Below are 25540 nucleotides of genomic sequence, written 5' to 3' on the forward strand. Positions count from 1 at the left end.
TAAAATTTTATTTATTTTTAAATATTTTTTAATGGGATATGTGATTTTTTTTAATTTTGTTTTTAAAATTTAAAAATTTTACGATCGATATTTAAGATATTTTTTCTTTTCCAACCCTTATTCAACATTGTATTTTAAGTAAGTGATTCATCTTAATTTGACTAAGGATTTGATTCAACACCCGCTTTAATCTCGAAGAAAAATTAGTATCCATGATCTTAACGTGTTTGACAATAATTTTTTCGTCAAATCAAGTCATTTTCTTTCATCATGCTAGAAAAATCTTATCAATTTTGTATTTTATGTATTATTAATCATTGTGTTGAGAGTTTTCCTTAAAGAGTAACTTACATTCTAATTCTCAAGATTTAGGGCACATATTGTTTTAGTTCTCGTAATTTAAAAAAATTTAGTGGTCTTAAAAAGAGTTTTATTAACAAGTGCTTTAAAATATTTTTTACAGATAGTTAAAATATTATTCTATGTAATAATTGTATTAAATGCCTTAGCTAACAAAATGTGATCAACACATTAAAAGAAGATAATATTTAAATAATAATCTTAAAATGTGTACTTGAATCACATATTAGCAAAACCTAAAAAAATGATAGGAAGAGTTTATGTCATGTATCAACTTATACTTCATGACTGAATTATGCCATTTGTTAGTCTATTTAGTTGGTGCAAATGAAGTTTAGTTGGAATTTTTTTAAAAAAATTGATAAAATTGACTTAAAACGTGTCTTTAATAGATACCATTTTAAGGCTTATTTTGTCTTCATTATTCGGTATGTAAAAAGAAGTCATGCAAACAATAAAACTAGCATCTAATTTCATTTTGCACTTATAAGAGTAGATTGTTAAATATAATCGAGGGTTACAAAATTATTTGACTTAAGAGTTTACTTTCTGCAATAAGTAGATCTTTTGGAAGATAATAGTAGGAACCCAAAAATGTTTTTATTTATTTTTTGAACTTTTATTCAGATCATAACACTTTCTTTATTTTTTTATTTTCTATTCTTATGTTGTTTGTTTCGATATGTTAAAATGGTTGACAACAAGTCATTTATATAGACTTCCAAAAATTTTTTCTTTAAGGACCCAATCCTTTCATCAAGGTATTTGTATGTTTTAAAGACATATATGCATGTTGCAAGATATCTCTTTTGGTATTTGTCGTAACGTGTGGGTCCGGGAACCCGACCACCAGACGTGATATGAAAACACTCTAAAACTAGGAAAAAAATTAGGAGTCGCCACCAATCTTTTTTACTAGGTGCAATTGGTCACCTATTGACTTGATTCTAATCGATGAAACCTTAAATTAATTTTAAGCCCACCGAAAAGAACTTTCAGTCGGTCTACGATTTTTTAAATCTAGGCTCGGGAGTACGGTTACGTCCGGGGACGGATTAGCACCCCCGGGACGCCCGTTTCATGAACGGTGCCATTCTTAAATTATCCTATTAGGCTTTAATTTTTAAGTTCAATATATTTCCTTAGTTGTTATTCACTTATTTTATCTCTTATTCAACCTAAAATAGAATGTAAATGTGAGGCAAGATGGAATGTATGGCGTGAGATAAAAATACCGGACGAATAACCTTTTATCGAGGATATTTTCTCGAATCAGCCCATCATACTGGTGGGACTCGAGGCATTCTCTCACCTAGGGAATTATCCGAGAAACTTGCCTTCGCAAATTCGACGAATAATTCCCATCATCGGAGTTATCGTACGTTTTTTTTAAAAATAATATTTTTGTGCATAATGAACCTAATACGAGCAAAAGCCTTTTATTAAAGATGTTTCTCGAGCCCTCCCATCATACTGGTGGGACCCGGGGACACCTTTTCACTTAGGGAATCATCCGAGAAACTCGTCTGCGCAAGACTTTCGGAAGATCCCATCATCGGGGCTTAAACTCGAAAACAGAAATATTTATATGCAATGCTATGCTAATGCAATTGTCTATTTTTTATTTATTATTTTTATTTTATTATATTTTTCATTATTATATTTTTTATTTTATTCCTTATTATTTTTTTATACCTTATATTTTTATTATAAATTTCTCCTATATTTCCTTTTATAATTAGATAAATTATTTATGATTTCATGTTATTTTTAGTGAACTGAAATAAAAAATTTTTGATGATTTTTTGATGATTTTTTATTATTTTTATATTTTTATTATTATTATATTTTTGTATTTTTTTGTAAGCAATCTTTTATTCAAACCTAATGCCTAAAATTTTATTTTATATGTCTATATTTAATTCTATTTTTTTCTTTCTACTTTTTATCTTATTTTTTCTTACATAACATTTTATTAATCTATAGTTTATACCATTAAATATTTAATGTTTAATTTTTAAATTATTTATTTATTTGGAATTTCCTCATTGATAATTTTTACTATTTGTCTATTTATTATTACTTGTTGTTTATATATTTTTTTTGAAGATTTTGTGTTGTTAAAATTTTTATTTATAACAAAAATTTCGGGATCTCGAAATCGAGGCTCTCCCATCGTACTGGTGGAGCCTTAATTTGGATCCCGAACCTAGGAAAAATGGACCCGGGATTGCGACTTCTCGCGTTCCGACCGACCATCCCATCATCGGTTTTGATTAATTATTTTTGGTATTCTTCTCTTAACTAAATATATCATTACCATAATATTTTATTTATAGATTCTCTTTCTATTTGTGTGCATAATCTATTTAGCAAAAAACTCTTACTTATAAACTAAATAATCATCTAAGCTTATATGTATATATATTATGTATCCATACATACGTTTTCTTACTTGGATCTAATTTTACTATAAAACATTTAATAGATTTACATGACTAGCTTAAACATATTCCTATCATTTCCTAACCATTTACTATATTTATTATTTCATATACGTATATATTTTTTGAACTCCCTAAAGTTTACTATCTATTATACTAAAGACTTTCACATTTTTTCTTCCATATATTTCATTTTTCTTATGTATATAATTCAAAAAAATAATAACACTATCATGAACAATGAATAAAAAAAAATATCATGTCCCAACATCAACAGTCCAAGCCCAAATCATTATTTAGTAAGCAGATCCATTACCTACTGGGTTGAAGCTGACCCACTGCTCAAAGTGGGTTTAAGCGCAGCTAGGCTTTGGCTCCCCTTCGATCTGGCCTGGGCCCAATCAACTTGTCCCAAACACACACTCTGGAGCACCACACGGTGCCGTTCCAAAAGCCTTTAAGCCGCATGATCTTACCTTCTCAAAACGGCACCGTTTTACCTCTACCTACCCTATATAATCCCTCTTTTTTGGCCATTCCCCATTTTCTCCACTCGTTTCTCTTTCTAAAACCCAAACTCTCTCCCTTCTCTCTACCAAATCGCCGGCCACCCCAAAACGAGGCTCTCTTTGCTGCTCTCTTCCTATTGCTGGCCACCCCAAAACGGGGCTCTCTTTGTCGCTCTCTTCCTAACGTCGGCCGCTACTTCCACCCACCCTGATCAGCGGCAGCTAAGCCCTCAACTTTCTTCTCTCCAACCCGCAACCAAAAATTTTTAGATCTTTCCCAAAAGCAATCACCGATCAGACCTCTATCCCTCTCTCTCTCTCTCTCTGCTACCGGCGTTGGCTTCCTTTCACTCAAGCTTGGGAAAGCAAAACCCCCACCACCGGCGGCGACGAAAAGACTCCCTTGCCCCCCGATTTGAACTACCCAAAACCCAAATTCGACTCCAATAGTTGGCGGTACTAAAACCCCATCCAAAGCTTCCCTTAAAACGAGCTATCAACCCATATTTCTTATTGTAATTTGTTGATTTTTTTTTTGTTTTTTGGTTGTGGATTTGTGGCTGCTAGGAAGCTTACTAGGGATTTTTTATTCTTGATGCTGCTAGGGTTTTTCTCATTTTTGGTTTCCAAGTTCCCCTCGGATGAGTGCTACAGTGGGGCTTTATACACTCAGCTTTTTGGCTGAGTGTAATGCCTCCATTACCCTGCCAGACGCGAATTTTTCGTGTTTGGCAAGGTGAGGGAGGTGCCTGGCAGGGTGCGTCCACACCCTGCCAGTCATACCCCTCTCCCCTTTTCTTTTTTTTTTATTATTATTTTTTTAATTCATTTTTTTAACTAATAAAATTTTATTGTAATTTTTTAGTGTCTACAGTATTGTTCAAACAATTACCTTATGAAAGGACAACAATTCATATTATAAAACATAACTTTTGAGCTACAAAATGAAAATATAACTTTTTATATCCAAACTTTTAAGTAGTGGTGTTTTTTATTTGTTTTATAACCTTTGTATTTGGAAGTGTTTTTCCAAATATCACTTCATCTAAACACATAATTATTCACATAAAACGTCACTTACAATTTAATAATCACGTTATGTGATATAACCTTTTAATTAATGTGACTTTTAAATAGTCATAACTTTTTATAAAAAGAGATATATGAAAAAATATATAACTTTTCATTCACAACTTCTCAAATGAAGAAACATAATTTTTCATTTTAAAAATATACCAATATATATTAAGAAATACTTAATAACTTGTGAGTTAGCTGTATCTAATATTGGCTTTGATTACAATCTTTAACTTATATTAAGGGTTTTGGTTACTCATTTGAGATCTTTTGACAAATTTACAAATTCACTCTAAAGAATTCCTTTTATAAGTTTATTTACCATTCTCTAGTCACATCTTATTTCTTTTTCTCATAACCTGTTTCTCATTTGGATTATAGTAGACAAATAAGAATAACACTTAGGACATATGAAAGAAAAAGCAAATGGATCCACAAATGACAAAACCCATAAAACTAATTAAGGGTGAGTATTAGTTGGTTTTGTTCAATAAATCGATTAAAATAAGTTTTTATACTTTTATTGTATTTAATTAAGTTTTTGTATTTTTATTTTGAATCAAATAAATCTTTATATTTTTTATTTTGAATCAAATAAATCCTTATAACTAAAAAAAAAAGATAAAATCTTGTGCTGTAATCTCTTACCCTAGGAGAGACTTTTACCCAACCGCTGTTAAAGTAGGCGAACCCTAACCTTTGTTTTCCATGGAGGCGGATCCACCGAAAATTCCCAGAGAGAAACGAAAAGATGACTTAGATAGAGTTGGATCGAAGCGAGGCAGATCACGACTGGAGAGATCCGTTTCTCCCATGCCATTAAATGAAAAGATGGAATCCAATCGTCCTGATGCACTTGAACACGCTATGCGAGCGTCATACCGTAGTATGTTGTTACATGGTCACAATGATGAGTTTTTAAGGGAATCTGACTCGGAAGAATATGGTGAAATTTTCGAGGATATGGACTCTGATGATGACAATTTTGAAGGATTAACAGATGGGCCTTACATCAAACTATCAAAGAAGGACAAGAAGAGGATCTGTAGACCATGAAGGAATACCCTTATTGTGAAACTACTAGGTAGGAATATTGGCTACACTTATTTATGCAATCGGGTTAAACAATTGTGGTCACTAGTAGGTGATGTCCAAGCGGTGGATTTAGACAATGGCTTATATTGTTTTCGATTCTCGAACAAGTTTGACTTTAATCATGTTTTGATTGATGGTCTTTGGATCATTGCTGGACATTACCTTACCATTAGACAATGGACATCGGGATTTTGCTCTAATGAGGCCTCTATCGACTCTGTAGCTGCGTGGATCAGATTACTAGGAATGCCACTTGAGTATTATGATAATGAGATCTTATCGAGAATTGGGAATGAACTAGGGAAGACCTTGAAGGTGGATTGTACTACTGCTTACGCGTCAAGGGGTAAATTCACCATAATGTGTGTGGAGTTAGGTCTTAATAAGCCTATAGTATCAAAGATTTATATAGGAGGTCGATGGCAAAGGGTAGAATATGAAGGACTCAAGATGCTCTGCTTTAACTGTGGAAGATTTGGCCATGATATGGAAAGTTGTCCTTTGAGACGACAAGAACAGGGAGGGTTATTAGAAGAACAGGCTCAGAAGATAAACCAGGGAAAAAAAAGCCAAGAGAAAGATTTTGAATCCTCCAAATTCGGACCCTGGATGGTGGCTAAAAAGACAAATAGGAGGAGTAATGGGTCATGGTCTGAACGTGGATTTCATTTGAAGCCAAAGATGATCTCTGAAGAGGGTAATCATAATGCTAAATTAAATTCAAGCTCTCGATTTTTTCTATTAGAGGAAGATGGTTCAACTCAAGAAGATGATGAAGTTATCCTAAAGACGTTGGAGCTTATGAAGAAACATAAGCTTATGAAAATATATGTCACGACACGGAACTCCTATCGGGCCCGTGACAACTGTCGTGACGTCCCGATAAGTACTCATTACCCCGAATGCCGATCGAAACCCCGCAAGGCTTAACATCAACTTTCGCATCTCCCCGGTGAGCGACAGTTATTAAATCTCGCATTTCAAGAAATCATAAGTTGTTTCCAACTCAAAACAATAAAATATTATTTTTTAGCTCACAGGGGCATTTTCGTCATTTTTTTTTGAAATTTCGAAATCCGTAAAAATGTAATATGTAAGTGGAAACACATATTTCATGATTTAAATTAAATTTTGAAGTCTAAAACATTCGTTTAAAGTAAAATTATAGCTATTTGAATATAATAAAAACATTAAATAAAATATTCTATTTTCTTAAAACACAATATTTTCAAAGTCTTCCTAAAATAACTTTTGTAGCGTAAGAGTAAAATAAATTTATTCATATAGTAATAAAGATAATTAAAGTATGAAATTTCGTTTATAGTGATACGTGGGCCCCCAACTAACCAAAAAGGTGTAGAGCTACGAACCCTTACTTCCTATGATGCAACTCCGAGATTAATTCTCGTCTTAATCAACTATCAACAAACTGTCCTGAGCTTGAAAAATGAATAGGAAGAGGGGTGAGATTATGATTACATAATCCCAGTGAGTAAATAATTACCATCAAAAGCATCTACAGCCGAGTAGATGGAGACAATATAAAAACGTTATATCTCAATAATGTTCATAACACAAAATTCGTTTCAATCTATACCAAACAATTTCTTTTCATCAAAATTTCCCGGCTTATGAATTTTTTAAACTTGGCCCCTGCCAGAATCATTCTCGCAAGTACCTTCGTCAAGGTATCCCACTAAGACCGCCAAGGCTGTTCAATGACCCATACCCATAAACATGTTTTCACATCTAACACACAGTCGTTCCTTGGGGTTGGCTGAGTCTCACTCTCACGTGGTGGCTCAAACGTGAGGTGCACTCAAATCATACCTCAGGAGATACTTCACCCAACATCTCCCCCCGGAGGTAAATATATAATTGAGTTACCGTGCTCCTCTCATAGACAGTCCACGGAAACCCCCACCACTGCAATGACCGTTTAATATACCACCAGACCCATAAAATTTTTAGTAGCTTAATATGGCAAATAAAATTTAATCCAGTCTACCGAGACTAATCCAAAACTATTGATACATTTCATGCCAACCTCAAAAATGTAGCCATCATGCTACCATAGTGTCATAAGCCACAATTTCAATAACATATAAAATCATAAATTTCAACACAGTCTCCATATACTCAATTTTTCCAAAACAATATTTGATTTCAAAACCAGTATAAATCTCATTTTTATTAAAAAAAATATTTTAATTGGAAAACATAATATTTTATAATTTAAACTTACTATTTAATAAAAGCATTAAACAAGTATAATTACTATAGATATTTAAGACGATAAATTGTCCACTCACAGTTTTAGGAGTCGATGTACTCCTAATCCCAGTCTTTAAGCACAATTTCTGTACTTTTACCAGTGTAATTTGCTCACCACCTATCCACAATGTACAATACATAATTCACCACATCAATGCTTGACCATTATAAAATCAATTCAGGCTCGGTATATATGCATGATATGATATACAACTTATCCGACTACCACTTAAATGCGGTGCTGACCTAATTCGGCATATTACCAGATTAAATCGATATACGCGTCCGTTTAAACTCCAAATTAATTTTTTTCAGTTTCTATACCTCAATTGCACCCAAATTGACTTAATGTCCCTCAATGTGGTGCAAATTATCAGTTTCGGTAGTAAATTACGAAAATACCCCTAATGGGTAAAAATTCATATTTTTGCTCCGAAAATTCTCATTATTTTTCTAGACTCATAATTCCTCAAATAAACATCAAGATCATCAGCCAATATTCTCCTAGAAAATTCAGCCAATAATGGTATTGGAGGAAAATGAATTCTTTTCTTGTTGTTTTGTTTCTAAATATGCTAAACTAACTTAAAACACTAACATAGTTCAAAATCAAATTAATCTAACAACTTTCTCTCTCTAAACCCATATGATCAGATTTGAATCCATCTTCAAAACACATAATTTAACCATGGAAAATAAGGAGAAATGCATGGAAATGATAAATCTTAAGTTAAGCTTGAAAAATCATACCTTTAAACACTTGATTCCTTGAAAAATCACACTTTTTCTTTGAATTTTCTCACTCTAGGGTTTGTTCTTATTTCTCTCTCTCTCCTGCTGGTTTTGGCTGACCATTCCAATGAAGAATTCTGGAATTTTCAAGCCTTTTAATAGGCTTAATAAAATATTATTATTTTATTTACATTTTGAATATTTATTATTTTATTTTTTCTAGCCATTTTTTTGTACTTTCTTTTTCTTACCACTCAATTCTCTTCTACTTATCCATGTCTTCCATGAATTTTTAGACTTTTCCTAAAGTTTTGGTTGGAGCAAATTTTTAAAATTACACTTNTTTTTGACTTTCTTTTTCTACCACTCAATTCTCTTCACTTATCCATGTCTTCCATGAAATTTTTAGACTTTTCCAAAGTTTTGGTGGAGTAAATTTTTAAAAATTACACTTTTACCCCCGTAAAGTAAAAAATTACATTTTTACCCCAAAAACTGAAAAATTGCCCATAGACATATTTTTCATCCCTTATACTCATACCATTCTCCAATTTATCAAATGTGATTTAAATTCTCTCAAAATCTCAAATTTTGTCCGCGAGTGGAAAAATTATAATTTTGCCCCTAGATAGTGAAAATTTCGGTTTGACTCTGAATTGATCCTCGAACTCTTAATTACCATTTTGAGTCATCCCTGAACTGTGAAACTCTTAATTTCACCTTAAAATTCTTATTTAAACTAGTTCAAGGCTTAATCGACTTAATGGTACCATTAGAGGCAATATTGTCTTTTAACGATTTCTCGAACTTCCTAAATATACAAACATTCTATCGAGCATGTGAATGACATTATAATTATTTTACAAAGCAGGGTTTGACAATATATAAGTTTTCATTCACAACTTCTCAAATGAAGAAACATATTTTTTCATTTTAAAAATACACCAATATATATTAAGAAATACTTAATAACTTATGAGTTAACAGTATCTAATATTGGCTTTGATTACAATCTTTAACTTATATTAAGTGTTTCGGTTACTCATTTGAGTTCTTTTGACAAATTTACAAATTCACTCTAAAGAGTTCCTTTTATAAGTTTATTTACCATTCTCTAGTCACATCTTATTTCTTTTTCTCATAACCTGTTTCTCATTTGGATTATAGTAGACAATGAGAGCAACACTTAGGACATATGAAAGAAAGAGCAAATGGATCCATAAATGACAAAACCCATAAAACTAATTAAGGGTGAGTATTAGTTGGTTTTGTTCAATAAATCGATTAAAATAAGTTTTTATACTTTTATTGTATTTAATTAAGTTTTTGTATTTTTATTTTGAATCAAATAAATCTTTATATTTTTTATTTTGAATCAAATAAATTCTTATGACTAATGATTAACTTCATAAAAATATTATTTGTCATTTTATGTTACAAGGTTCTAACATGACATGCTAACATGTCATGATTGATAATGATGTGGCATGTTAATATTTCGTAATTGATGATAATGTGACATATTGATTTAGCATGATAATATAATCATGTGACATTTTTCACTTTTTATATCAATGTCATGTCAGTGTAATGTGAATATAAAATGACAACTCGTATTTGACTAATAACAATTAGTTAATCATTAATAATAAGAACTTATTTGACCTAAAATAAAAATATAAAAACATTAATGAACATAATAAAAAAATAAAAATTTATTTAAATTTTTTTGAATAGTTTAAAACATTATTTAAGTATTATGCTGATAATCTTTAATTATGTTTTTAAAATTTAAAAATTTTATCGATGATGTATACGATATTTTTTCTTTTCTAATGCTAATTCCACATAGTATTTTACGTAAGTGGTTGGTCTTAATTCGACGAGGATTTGATTCCACGCCCAATTTAATATTTGAGAAAAATAGTATTCATGATCCTAGCATGTTTGACAATAATTTTTTAGTCAAATCAAGCCATTTTCTTTCATTGTGTTAGAAAAATCTTATCAATTTTATATTTTATGTACTATTAATCATTGCATTGGGAGTTTTCCGTAAGTAGCAACATTTAGTTCTAATAATTTAAAATTAATTTATTGGTCTTAAGAAGAGTAACGAGTGCTTTAAAATATTTTTAAAGATAGATAAAACATTTTATGTAATAATTATATTAAATGCCTTAGTTAAGAGAATGTGATAATTTTCAATGCATTAAAAGAAGATAGTATTTAATTAATAATCTTCAAAAGTGTATTTAAAGCACATATTAGCAAAACCTAAAAGATAATAGGAAAAGTTTATCTCGTGTATCAACTTATATTATACAACTAAATTATGTTGTTTATTAGTCTAATTTTTGGTGTAATTAATAGGGTTTATATGAAATTTAAAAGGAATTGATAAAATTGATTTAAAGTGTATCTATTATTTTAAGACTTATTTCGTCTCTAGATATGTAAGGGTGAATTATGTGAATGGTTTTAGGAATACGATGAAATTAACATTTAAGTTTGTCTTACACTCATGAAAATAGATCGTTTGATATTGTTAAAGTTTGTTAAGTTGTTTGATTTTAGAACCTACTTTTTTCAATAAGTAGGTTATAAGGAGTTTAACTTATTTGAAAGATGATGAGAACTCAAAATATTTATATTTATTTTTTAGGTTTTTATTTAGAACATAACATTTCTTGTTTCTTTTTAAAAAATATTTTTATATGTTGTACAACACAATTTTTTGATAAAGTTATTGTTTTAATAATTAATTTAATAATAAATAATTATTCAAATCATAAGATATAATATTTGAGTTATAATATGAAAATATAACTTTCATATTTAAACCTTTAAATTGTAGCGTTTTTCAATTATCTCATGACTTTTAAATTTAGAAGTGTTTTTTTAATATATTATTTTATCAAAATATATAACTTTTCATGTGAAAACTAATTACAATTCAATAATTATATTATGTGATATAATTTTTCAATTAATGTAATTTTCAAATTGTTATAACTTTTTTATATAAAAAAACATAACTTTTCATAAAAATGATATAATTTTAAAAATACACTAATATATCTGAATATTGATAATCCACGTCAACATATGCAATAGAAGAGCTTTAACGATGTTACCTGAATCCGATATTTTGGTAGACTACAAAAACTAAATTCAAACTTTGACAAAATTTGTCACCCAATGCAGCACACATGACACGTGTTAAAATCGAGTTATTCCTGGGCTGTCACGGGATACTGAAATCCTGCGGCCAAACAATGGGAAATGTAGCGAAAATGTCGCAAGAACAGTTTCTGTATTTCCATAATTGCCCCCACCTGATAGCAGAATGACTTTTCTCTTTGGTAACCTGTCCTTTCCATCTCGCCCCATCCGCCGTTGACGACATGTCTCAAAGGTTCTCGCTGTCCGAATTGATTCGCTGATCGGAATACGTCGATCCGTCGAACATTATTTTGCTAATCAGAGAAGGAAAAGAAAGAAAGGAAATTTGACGGAGAAAAAGGAATGAGGTCTTCGACGGAGAGAAGAATAAACATAGCGGCGAGTGCGCAAAGACTCGATGTTGATGATCGGATCTCTTTCCGGTATTACTACCGGATCGCCGACAATATTCTCAAACAGGTTTATTTTTTTTATTAAATTTATTTATTTTTCCGTAGAATGAACATTTTACTTTTTGTTTTTGGATTCGGAAAGCAAATAACAAAAATAATAACCACATGGAGGTATGATGTAATTTCTATTTGGAGGGAAAATTTTAATTACTGTAATGCTGTCAGTGATAAAAGGTTATGGCAACATCTTATAGTAGTTCAGGTAGGTGTTTCTAGCTTCACGGTATGCAATCATTGATGATGCACTCAATTAAGTTGGCGTAATTCTATTAACCCTAGTTTTTGAAGTAAAGTTCAAATTTGGCTTTCCTTCTCCTTCGGTTGTGAATTTTGATGGATAATTGAGAAAGAGATATTTTCATGATAAGCTTATGTTGTATGTTAATGAGGGGGGAAGGGAGGGGGGGAGGGGTTCTGTATGTGTTTATATTGAGGAGTTGTTTAATTTTGTGATGCCATTTACTCAAATGTGGATAGTAGTATAAAAAATTGGGAAATGTCGGTTCAAAGCTAAGAAAAGTCTTTAGATCCTTTTTGTAGGTTATTATTAGTGAGAGAGGTAGGCAATGAACTGTAAAATAATAGCTAAGGAAGTCATTTGGAGTGTAATGTGTTTTTAAAAAGCAGCAAAATTTTGTATGTGTGACACAAATTGTTTAGTTGTATTGATACTTGAGAAATGAGTTAATCTGAACTTTCTTCAAGGATTATTTTTGGATTTGGAATGTTGATGGATTTATTGTGGTTTCTTTAGGGTTTAATGCATATGTAGTACTGATTAGACTTATGAGTAAAGCTGTTCCCTTAGATTCTTGCTTATATTTTGTTAAATATTTGAATGCTCACGCTTTAAGTACCAAACATGAATTTTATCATGTTTCTTTAATCTGCACTATGCTTGTATGTTCTTTCTTAATACTGCGAATTATTAATTTCTTTCTCTAACTGATCCGGCTTCTTTTGATATACTCAATGCTCTCTAGGCTGATATCTTTCGAGCTGAGAAGAATATTATTGACCTATACATCATGCTTCTAAGGTTTTCAAGGTAAGAAAGACATTTTATTCTGGATTCTTATAAAATTCTTAAGTTTTATTTAAAATGTGAAAGCTACTTGTACCCTCACCTCACTGACCTTTTTTTTTCCCTTCAGTTTGGTTTCTGAAACAATACCATGCCATCGAGATTATAGAGCATCTTTGCAGAGTCAAAAGGTCTACTTGAAAAAGGTTTCTCTCTCTCTCCCCTTCCCTGTTTTATGCATATCCATTATTTTTTTAAAGGCTTGATATGAAATTTGATTTCAAATTCTTGTTGTAGAAACTACTGAATGCCTTGAGTGAGCTAGAGGAGTTGAAGCCAGCAGTGCAACAAAAGATCAGTGAATTAAACAGAAAATATACATATCAAAGTAATTCATTACAGCAATCTTCTGTGAAAAACCAAAGTTTGACATACTATGGAGCGACAAAGGTACTGTCAGTGCTTCTTAATTTTGCTCATGAGCTGCTACTTTATTATTTATTTATTTTGTGACCGCCTTTTGATCACCCTGTAGTATAGGCAGAGTTAAAGTTCTTTCATAACTTTTGCTGCACGATTTCTGATTTATTCTTTTACTCTTGTAAATCCAGCTTGATTAAAATGAATTCTGTTGTTTATCTGACAGGCAGTTAGACCAGCTGCACGAGAATTTGGTTATTATGGTTCAAGAACTCAGCAATTTACATATGCCAAACCAATGGAAGAGCAATTCAGCAGAATGTAAGCTGTTTTCTTAATTTTAGGGGTTCCCACTACTGTTGCATAGAGTTCAGTATTGAAATAAAGAGTTGGTTTCTGCCCCTCAGTAGGAAAGAAAGGTCTATGTCGGTCTTTTTATCTCCTCTCCCTCTTCTCACTTGCCTTTTAATGTTTAACGTCTGTATGCTACAATAGACAACATTAAACAAGTATCTACCATGCAATTTTGAACTCTTTTGTTCTGTGCAACTTAATAAAGCTTGTGCTTTATGGCTATTCTAATTTCATCAATTGTTTACGAAATTGACAATATGTCTGTTAACAAAATATTGGTTTAGAAAGAAATTATATGCATGTTCTCAAATTTCAAAAATGACAGTTTAAGTTTCAGTGGTTGGTGAAATATTTACTTGTTGATTCTATCTGAACCTAGCTTTATTCTGTTCATGATAGTTGAAAGATTGCTAAGCTTGTATCTGCTATCTAGGTCAGTTTCTGGTTATCTTTACTAAGTTCTTAATAATGTAGTAGTTCTGCTATTCTATACATCAGACATGAGGAGTATGGCATTGTTTGATGCTGGATACATCGAAATGGAAATTTGAAAATGAGGAAGTAATGATAATAGGATTCTATGAGGCCTCTGTGAATCCGAAGGAAATGATGTTTGACTAATGTTGTAAATTGGAGGATTAAAGGATGAAACAGTATAACTAGAGTATTAGATTTACCACTAAACTGTGTATAGAATGTAATCGTGTCCTTTCGGTGCTTCATCCTTTGAAGTGTTAATTCAAAAGCTACGATTTGTAGTAGGCTCTGAAAAGAAAAAATAGACGAAATTACATGCATGCATCTAGAAAAAAAGAGTAAAAAAGAGTAAGTGAATGAAGTATAAAGGTCTCTTTGAATTTAAAGGTCCATGTTAATCACATATTTAGAAGCATGTGAAATATAAAGATTGCTTGGAATATGAAAGGGACATATTAATCACATACTTAGTCTGTGTTATGGTGAAAGTTTTGGGTGAATTACAGGTTAATGTCCTGTAATTAGTTGTATTTTTGCTTTTGCCATTTTTTTTGAGTGGAAGCGGACACTTTGCTATCTAAGGTTTACCTTTTTACATTTTCTATTTAGCAGAGATAAATTTGAGCTGTAAGCAGTGATTTTGTGCTGGAAACATTATAAGTTTCACTTCATAACAGTATGTGTGGTTTTAAGATATGCATTTTGGTTAATTTTAATGCACCAAGGTACCTATTCATCCCATGGTACTCTTCTCTTACCTTTCAGGATTTCCAAAATAAATGATGTATTTCAAAAGAGCATATAATTCTTTACTTCTCCATATTATCCTTTGTTTCTGTAACATTAATTAAGAAAATTGTAATTCACTCTTATTTTCCCAAAATTTGTTCAATTTCTGAAAGGGAATTAGAGTGGCATGGGGAAGCAATATATTTTAAACTCCATATTTGGTCTCTACTGTCAAACATCCTTCATAATCTTTAAAAAATAAATTAACAGTAAATTTATAAGGTTAACTACCATAGTATCCTAAATCTATGCCAAAGAGGAGAAAAAATTTTCATAGTTATTGAAATTGTATTAAACTGGTATCCAGTTTTCAGTCTTTTTTTCACCTTTGAACTTGTCGCAATTAAATATAAATTCTTTTCTTTCTTTTTAAATGGTGAAATAGTGGAGTGGAAACATTTTGTCATGCAATCACTTAAAACTCATTAGAAGATTGCTTTGATTGTGTTTAAATTTTATATTTTATACAAAGTTATACGTTGCCAAATGAAGTGCATCTTAGTTTTCTTATTTTGCATGTGGTATAAGTAGTGATAAGGACAACTTACTCTGCCCATAAGATGGTGTTTGATTTGACTTTTCTGTTATTGTAACTGAAGCTTGTTTCCACCAAACCTTGTGTCCCAGCCCTAAGTCTGGAGTAATTTGATCCAAGCTTGTGCATATTGATTAGATTTTCTTGGAGTCTATTTGAATTGACCTATCAGAACCTATATCTAATATCGCCCAAGTTTGCTTCATTCTTTGGCTTTCAGTATAAATACTTACTCTCTTGAATTAATAGTGTTGTATTTATTTAGCTATTTCAATGTCTCTTTTATTTATTTTATGCCAGTTTCCTGGTTGTTTGGATTTTTCTGGTTGGTTTTAAATGATCGCCTATCACTACTCATCTGTCAGTATCCAGAAAGTATTTGTCTTTAGTTTTCACTTCCTGTAATCCCTTGTCTCACTTATAATTGAGTCCTTCCTTTCTTCTCTGATGTTGCAATTTAGAGCCCTCAAAGTCAAAGTTCCTTTTCATTAATATGCTTCCATAAGATGTTAAAGCAATGCCTCAAGTGGTGGAAGCATCAGATAAAGATCTGGCACTTTGTCCTTTTGTTTTGAGGACTTGTTCAGTTTTGAGTAGCATATCTATGCTCACATAGTAGAAAAATTCTTTTTTTATTTTTTATTTTTTCTGTTGCCAATTACTACTTTGGCTATAGTGAATTTGTTGTTATTGGAGCTGCTGCAAGGATTGTTTCATGGTGCATTACTCTTGCTTTGCTTATTTGTCTATTTTTATGTGGTTTTCTTGAATGATGATATCATCTGAAGTTTTAAGGATCATACATATTTAATAGAGGTTAAATATCGTCCTTATGTTTCTTCTTAATGTTGTCATAAGAAGGCAATATTGCAAGAAATAATTCAACATTATAGTTTCTTTTTGGCATTTTATTCTATTATTTTGGTTTATATTTTATATTTTATCTTATCACAGAGATGGTTTGTTGGGTTTTGCTTCACAAATTCTGTACTGTTAAATGTTGCTAGCTTTGCCTTTCTTAGGAATTGAATCTGGAGTTTAACCTCCTGAGTTTAGTGCATGTTACAATGGAAAAGTGTGTTTGACAACTTTTACTTGTTTTCCTGCTTCTTTTAGATCATTAAACCTTCTGCGTCCAAAGGAGGAAACCCTCTCCAAACATTCTATTTTGGGTCCAAATGGGCTTTATGGGCAGTGGCAGCCACCTAAGAGTGATATAGGGGTATGATGATATCTACCTAATTTTCTGGTCCTCATTAAGAAACTTCGCTTACATTTCTATTCTTACTGCAGGTGCAATATCCTAGCAACATTGACCTTGCTCCTGTTGAAATCCCAAGGTCAGTTCCTTTAATTGGTTTTGGAAGTACTTAATTCTTACATCTTGTTGATCTCAAGTTACATAGATCAGTGTTAGAGGAAAATAAGATAATTTCTGGAGGCATCAAAGATTATTTAATAGCAGCATATTGCCTTTTAAGTAAAATTTGAAGCTTTAAAGAAGCCCTTCGTGCATGATGCTAATGTCTTTTTTATTAATTTATTTATATTGATTGCTTTGGAGAAGTTTATGGTTTGAATACATATTTATCTGACGCTATTTAAGTGTAAAAAGGTTGCAGCAGCCTGTAGAGAATGAACTTCCAGGGAAGAATGATCATAGCAACTCAGAACCTGAAGTACCAAACACAGAATTAACTCTTGCTGTTGGTGATAGTCAGAAGTGTCATGTGGATGAACCTTGTTCGATGATTTCTTTTGATGAATCAGAAACCACCCCTGTTCATATAAATGTTACCAGACAACCGTCTCCTCCACCTGTACTTGCAGAAGTGCAGGATTTGGTTCATGCTATAACTCCTCAGGTCACTGAGACAGATTGTAGGATAGAGAATCCCTCGGCAGATGGTATTGTTCATTCTGAATCTCCTCTACAGTTGCACATTGTAAGTTTCATTTTCTTTTGATTTTTATTCTTAAGTTGTCTTCATCGAGAGTCTGGCTTCTTGGAATGACAATGAAAGACCTTTTAATGCTTTATTATCCTCTAGAACCCCCAATGTCTTGACGTGGCATTTGTATGTTGCAGGCAACCACAATGATGGAAAGCTTCATGAAGCTGGCTAAATCTAATACTGATAGGAATTTAGAAACTTGTGGTGTCCTTGCAGGTTCGCTTGTAAGTACTAATACCATAAGACCTTTGCTTAGTCTTGACATAATGCAGTACAAAAGTTTTAATATGATACTGTTATGCAGAAAAACAGAAAGTTCTATGTTACAGCTCTTATTATCCCGAAGCAGGAATCAACATCTGACTCGGTATGGCGCTCTCATTGTGGATTTACCATATCTATCCATCAATCAAATTTCTGTGACTCTCCCTTTTGTTCTGCTTTTAGCGGGTTATGTGATTTTTTTTTTTTTATGAAGTGTCAAACGACAAATGAGGAGGAAATATTTGAAGTACAGGATAAGAAATCTCTCTTCCCCTTGGGGTGGATTCATGTAAGTGTTTTATAGTCTGCTCTCCTGTCTTTATAGTTAAACTTCTGCTTGGTTACAGTGGTCTTCAGCCTAGAGGTTTGCAGTTACAGGCATAATGGAGCTAAGCTAAGCTGAGCCATTTTAGTGAAAAGCTTGAGCTTCGCTTGAAAAATATTTGAGATACTGAAGCTTGACTTGATTTGGCTTGATTGTCATCTCAGTCAAGTAATGTGCTCAAAACACAAGTCGAACTTGATGCAGCAGTTAATAGAAAATGGATTTGATCATATATGTAGGGTAAATTATACATATATACGTAGGTATCATATTTAATTTATATTTGTGTTTATATTATAACAAATATGTTTAGAAATTTCAAACTTGAGTAACTCATCAGTTATTTCACTCAAAGCCTTTCTTGCATTAATGCATATTTTTTAGTTATATCTTTTAGGTCCATTGTATCATTTGTGTTTATTATATGTTTCTGGTTAGGCGTCTAATTGAATTAGCATGCTAGTTCAATAGTTTGCAAAAAGGTATCACTAATTCTTGTTTGTGTTAATTTATCAAGTTAAATGAACAAATTTGAACCAAAAATTTCAAGCTCATTTAATAAACAAACGAGTTGAGCTGGAATGTAGGAGAGCTCGGCACGTTCATGTTCATGAATAAATCTTATGAAAATTTTTGATAAAACCTTGTTTTGTTTGTCTTAAGTTCACTAATAACTTTAAAATCCTTTTTAAAAAAAATGAGAATCATGAATTTGATATTTATATAATAGAAAGTAGGTGTGGCATAGATTAGAAGTCATTCATAATCTTAAAATATATGTTTTTACAAAAAAAATTTTCATGTGCCCAAAAATGAGCACTTGATAAATTGGGCCTGTCTCCATAAATATGCCCCTTCCTCTTGCGTTTTCTCCATTGAATTGAAGCAATCCAGCACATGAAGGCTTGCATAAGCCTAGGGGCCACTATGGCTGTGATTATTTCATTGCCACAGAGAAGGCTTAGTCTAGCCCTTAATTTGTAGCCAGGCATTACAGGTAGATAAAGGCAACCGAGCCCAAATGAAACAAGGTTTTTAAGCTCAACTTGAGAGGTATTTTTTCAAGCCAGATTAAAGTTAGCTGAGCTGACCCTGAGCAAGAGAGACTCAGCTTTGCTAAATTGCTTTGGTTCAACTTGGCACATTTGCACCCTTATTTTTGGTATAAGAAATCACTGCTTGCATTTTTTCTCATCTAAATTTGACATTATCCTGCAAAGTTATTATAAATGTGTTATGATCAGTTGTGGTTATTCTTTTTGCTATTTAGTTTTTGAATGCTCAGTTCCTAATTGGCTACCCTTTGTGGCATTGAAGTCGTTGCATGGGGCTTATGGCAGCATATTGCAAGGGATTAGGGGTGGGAACAATGCTGCAGTTAAAAGTTTGTGTGGTAAAATGAAATTAATCTCATATTTAGGGGTAAAAATGTAATTAAGCTGAATGTTTAAATTGAAGGCAACTATAATATAGACATTTGGAGTGTTCTCCGTTTTAAATGCTTATCAATTTGGTAAAAGAAGGAAAAACGAAACAGAAACAAAAAATAGTTGAGTCCATATGTGCCTGCCTTGTACAGGGCCAGCTGAGGCATACCTTTGAATCCTTCTTTTTGTACAGTGCAAATTAAAAAAAAATAAAAATAAAGGGGTATTAAGTATATTACGGAAGCTTATGTAGCTCCATTTTGTCTCCTTGTTCTGTCTCGTGTGTATGAGCAGAACCGATGTTTTTTCCATGTTTGCCATTGTAGGATGGAAGGGGGCAGTAAGTAAATGAAATCTATCTTTATTTCCAAGTCATAGAATAGGACGCTAATATACTCTGACGCATTGCAAGTTGGTTGTGAGATCTGTTCTATATTTTAATTGGCATTCTGCATGTCTGATAGCATTTTCTTGACTGATATCTTTTTAATGTTGGAGGGGATAATTGTATTGTAGTCTCTATGCTGACCAACTAATTCTCTATGTCTCAATCCCAGACACATCCTACGCAGTCGTGCTTTATGTCATCAATTGATCTTCACACTCACTACTCATACCAGGTGTGCCTCTTCATATCATTATAAAAATAATGCCTGTTATTTTGGAAATATTTGTCAGTTATTTTGTTTAGGTTACTGCTATGTTATGTTGGTCAACAATTTCAATAAAATCAGTGCTATTTGGAGGTAGGGACAGTGTCTGCCACAAGAAACTGTCAGGGAAGGGAAGAAATCAGTGTAAATTGCATAGGACTGGGCTGAATAAAGTGAAAATGATGTCTTTCTTCTCTTAGATATCTCAGTGTTCTTGATTTTTAAAATTTTTGTTGTGGTTTCTTACTCTCTTGAAGATGGTCTTCCGAACCTATTTATAGCTGTATGTTTTGTAGCATTCTGGTTCTGAAATGGAAGAGAGACAGTATTTTACGAAACCACATTTTCTCCTCCTCAATTTGGGATGGGATTTGTAACATGTTGGCAGGAGTTACTTTCAGCATGCCAATCTGGAAATCTCCTGCTGTCTTGTGTTGTAGTTTCTCTTAGTAGCTCGAGATCCACACTTAAGCAGGATCTCGAGGAAGTGAGACCTTTGCGGTAGAGAAGCCAATATGTGTGTGTGTATTTAGTTGTTCTTTAAACTTGACAGAAATGATTGCTTGTGTATCTAGATTATGTTGCCAGAATCTGTTGCAATAGTAATGGCGCCAAGGGATACTGCGAGGTGAGAATGCATATTCTGATGATTAATGAATTCATTTATCCCTTGCGATGTATTGGATCACAGTTAAACTTCTCCATCCCTCTTGGAGTGCAGAAAACATGGCATCTTTCGTTTGACAACTCCAGGTGGCATGTCGGTCATCAGACATTGCCAGCAACGTGGATTTCATCCGCACGAACAACCTCCTGATGGGGGCCCCATCTACAGTTCCTGTACAGATGTGTATATGAATCCCAATCTGAAGTTTGATGTCATCGATCTTCGATGATCACAAATGCTGAGCATCTTGATGGACATGGTTTTGCTAACGCGCTGGTTGATTTACCATGTGCATATTGTTGATTAGAGTTGCAGGAAGTGTAAAAAAAGTGGCTGTTTGTATAAAAGGAAAAGGGACTGTTGGGGAACATACTATAATACTATTTCCTATTTCCATCTTTAGGAATTACTGAATTAGAAAATCTGCATATGGAGATGGAAAAAATTCAAGAGGCTTGCTTTTGGTTCTATTCTTTATGTATTAAACAAGAGAGCTTCTGATTCATTTCTAGTTGAACTGGATCCCTAATTGTTCCCTTGCATACTTATTCTTTTTATTTATTTTATTTTAAAATAAATAATAATTATATGATAAACTATAAATATTCTTGAAGTGTAAAACTAATTGTTTATGAAGAAAAGATAATTATATATAAGCGACAACTGATATCTTTAATGAATGTCAATCGATGCAATTAGAGTAGTATCAAATTTTTGATGAATCTTAGTAATATTAATAAATAAAAAATATTTAAAATGGTCAATTAAAAATATAAATGAATAAAATAGGATATATTCATTAATGAAAATCATTTCAAGCATTTAGAATTTTTTATATATTTTAAAATTAAGTAAATTTTATTATAAAAAACATAATTATTAATATTTATATAAAAAAAAATTGTTTGCCTTTCTCTCATAGGGCCAACCCCAAGAAAGTGGAGTTGGTCGCTTTTCTACTCGGTATTCTAAAGAAGGGAGGCCTGGAAAACACTTGACATCTTTTGAAAAGAGTTACAAAACAACTTTTGTCAGAAAAGCCACACTTTGATTCCCAGTCAAAACAATGGAAAGAAAGAAAGGCTTGCTTCTTCCATCACCTCTTTTTTCTCCTCTCTTGCTTTTTGCCCAAATTCTCATCATCCTTCAACAAAGCATCTTTAAGACTTGCTCTACTCTCACCTTGTCTATGACTTGTGCATCTTTGTATATTGAATGATAGATAGTGATGGGCATAATTTATCCCACTCAGTATATTCAAGCCCCAAAAGCCAATGAATTTTTCTCTGATTCTTATCAGGCAAGTTCATTCAGTCTGATTCAACCATTGACTTTACAATAACATAGAGGATTTCCTGGGTAGAAGAGTCCCCAAAGGTGGCAAGGAATAAGGAATGAGCACTTCCTGCAAGGACTTTCTTGGCAACTGATATCCTCAAATTCTGACAGATTGCTCGCATGCCAAAGTTCAGTAACACAAGGTAAATTGTCCAGGAAATAGTATCTTAATGTAAGGTCGTGGTCCTGGTCTATGGGGGTCCCATTTACGTTGAACGGCTCCATTGCCCATATTGCCATGATTTTTCTTTTATTTATCCTAATTATTTGGATTTTGTAGATATTTATTTTGGTTAATATCTATTTTTTAAAAAAAATATTTTACATTATAATATTATATAATGAAAAATGAATAATGAGAACAATCATTATAAATGAAGTACTATTTTGGACAGAACAATTAAAATAAGTGAAGTACTATTTCACGTGAAACAATTAAAATAAGTAAAATACTACTCCATGTGAAATAATTAATACAAGAAGAGCAATTATTTCGCATAGAATAACTATTTCACATGGATGGTAGCGAAAGTAACCTGAAATAAATGACAAGATTCACAAGTTACTTTTATCTTGAAATATCCGAAAAAGTTTGGCTTAATAACTCAAATGTAGAGATAGTTAAAAAGGTCTTCCTCTTAATTTTTTTTTAAAGTACAAGTGTTTTTTTTTCTTACCTTATTCTTGTGTACTTGTTGACGTACACCTTTTCCTTTTATATCTGTTCACGTATAACTTCTTCTTTTATATTTATTTATGTACAACTTCTTCTCTTGGACCGTTTTACATATACCTCTTCTATGTTACTTTCTAATTAAAAACAAGTTTTATTATACTTAATTATTTCAATGGTCACATAATGAGTTTCTAACCATTACTTGATATTAACTTTTAATAATGGTTAGACAACATTAAAGCTCTTAATAATGTTATTCATTACGTATTTTTGTAACTGTCACTTTTGGACTATATATATAGCTTTCACAATTTATTTGAGGTCTTCTCTTTCCTCTAGAGCTAACATATTCTTCTCTAGAGTTTCTCTCTCTAATTCTCTTTTTATTCTCTTTCATTTGTCACGACAATTAGTATTTTAAGAACTATTTTGATCTTCCCCTCTGTTGCCTCCATCGTATCCATTTATTTGTTTGAAACACTTCATCTCCTTATCACAAGAAACCCTTTATAGATTTTAATTTAAAACTTTAGAACATAGAACATTGTTAAAATCAATTTACGAAAGTTTAAAGCATATCAACGAGAATTGATTCAAATAGTCAATTTGTTTATTTTAAATTCGAATATCAGTAATTTCTTATAAATTTGAACTCTTATTTAAGAAGTCGAAAAACCTTATTTATCTTTAATATTTTCCTAAGAAAAAAAAGATCTGAAGGTATGAATTGAACATGAATGGAGTCTTGATTTCCCATCTATCTGGTGAAGTAGGGTAAACAGCGGGGTCCTTGAGGATGTTGGACCTCATATCCGTATGGGAAACTTGGCTCGGTCTGCACCCTGATTGGGATCTTGCTGTTTAGTCACGGTTTGGAGATGAAACATGACACAACGCTGCCAGAAAAGAAACTATTCGTTTCTTTTGTTCATGTTTGAGAATCACATGCTACTGGGCGTTGCATAGACCTGATTTTCCATTTGACTTCTTTATTGTTTAAGTGAAATGAAGACAACTTTTGGTTGATCTACTTTGTTTTAATTTTATTAAAAAAAGGATGATATCTTTGATATATAAATATAATAAGAATCTCTACAATTATTACCAATTGTTTTTAGATCAAATATTTATATAAAATTTAACATGATATGAGTGCAGGTGTTATTTACATTCATTGATTTCTCCGTAAATTCATATCAAATAATAATAATAATAATAATAATAAACTATGAAAGAAAGCTTGGGGATAAAGCAAAAAGGTGTCTTTATTCAATCCATGCCAAAATTCCATCCTCAGCATATTCCAATATCCTCCTCCTAATTTTCTCAGCAACCATAGACCATTAGGATCTCTAATGAGAATGTTCTTATAGAAACATTGGTCATCTTATCTCTTTGATGGAGTTTTTTTTTTTTTTTATTGGTTGGGCCAAATACGTTTTGATGAAGTCAATGTCTACCATATCAAACAATCAAGCAGTGGATATCCTAGAAAGAAGTACACGATTCCTGCATTGAATTTCAGAAGCTGACACTTTATCAATACATTGGGTGGATAAGAGATTTTCAGTTTTCTTAAGCACACCCCCAACTAGTTTTTCACTAGAATCAGAACTACCTTTTGAAAGCACAAGGCACCATCTCAAACATTGCATTATATTTGGGATTAGAGAGATGGAAATGTTCAAAATGGGAGTTATCACAAGCAGTCCAATTCAATGATTCTATTTAACCAATAATATTGTAGGATAGAAGGTGGATGGCATGCCCTCAAAAAACCAAAGTGCAAAGCAAACATCTTGTCAAAAATGTTTCCCAACCAATCCCAAATTGATCTTAACATTAAATTACTAACAACAAAAGAGGGACCCTTTGAATAATTTAAGACCCAAATTGGGGCAGTTCAATTTTGTATCAAGTCAATCTAGATATTCAAATGAGCAGGTTCTTCCTAGTCACAAATATATAGATATTGGAGCTGTTTCAATTTAAAATCAGGAAAATGTGTTGGAATTTGATATGAATTATGACAGATTTAACACCATTGATTAGAAGATTTGTATCATATTATTGTTGATTTAAGTATTATATGGACTTATATGCCAAGTGGAAGTGTGTGTGTTTGAAAATTTCTGCACATTTGAAGAAATAGGGTAGGTGGGTGGCTTATTTCAATTGATGCAAACACTTTATGCCGACGTCTGCTCTTCAATGATTGATTGGTTTTAAATCATGGAGATAATTATTAACTTGGGGTGCTGTTATTTTGGCCTATATCACTTCATTGCAGCATGTACTTACAACAAATAGAGTGGCTTTTCCCCTCATTTCTTAAGGCAGACATCCTAATGACATGAACTTACTTGAATTGTATCTGGAGAAATGATTAGGGTCGAGATGATGGGGTTTAAGACTCAGACAAATTCGTATGAAGAATCAAGTAACCTTGAACATTATGTTGCTTTACCACTTTGATTAGAGTCAGTTCAAATTCTAATATTGACATT

General features: G+C 32.1%; 1 protein-coding gene across 1 annotated transcript; it reads left to right on the forward strand.

Annotated features, from left to right (window-relative positions):
• Window positions 11824-21561, forward strand: LOC18604145 (AMSH-like ubiquitin thioesterase 1). Its single transcript, XM_007036490.2, has 14 exons — window positions 11824-12136; window positions 13113-13177; window positions 13284-13359; window positions 13451-13603; window positions 13800-13894; window positions 16845-16950; window positions 17022-17068; window positions 17344-17674; window positions 17818-17907; window positions 17988-18050; window positions 18162-18236; window positions 20257-20319; window positions 20928-20980; window positions 21074-21561. Exons 1-14 carry the CDS (start codon window positions 12020-12022, stop codon window positions 21246-21248), a joined length of 1509 nt encoding a protein of 502 aa, XP_007036552.2. The 5' UTR covers window positions 11824-12019; the 3' UTR covers window positions 21249-21561.

This window comes from Theobroma cacao, chromosome 3, assembly GCF_000208745.1.
Source record: "Theobroma cacao cultivar B97-61/B2 chromosome 3, Criollo_cocoa_genome_V2, whole genome shotgun sequence".
Classification (NCBI taxonomy): Eukaryota; Viridiplantae; Streptophyta; class Magnoliopsida; order Malvales; family Malvaceae; genus Theobroma; species Theobroma cacao.

Coding starts and splice junctions, on each gene's coding strand:
- LOC18604145 (XM_007036490.2), top strand. CDS start 12,020: ATGAGGTCTTCGACGGAGAGAAGAATAAACATAGCGGCGAGTGCGCAA. Junction 13,604..13,799: donor CATACTATGGAGCGACAAAG/GTACTGTCAGTG, acceptor TTTATCTGACAG/GCAGTTAGACCAGCTGCACG. Junction 17,908..17,987: donor GTGTCCTTGCAGGTTCGCTT/GTAAGTACTAAT, acceptor ACTGTTATGCAG/AAAAACAGAAAGTTCTATGT.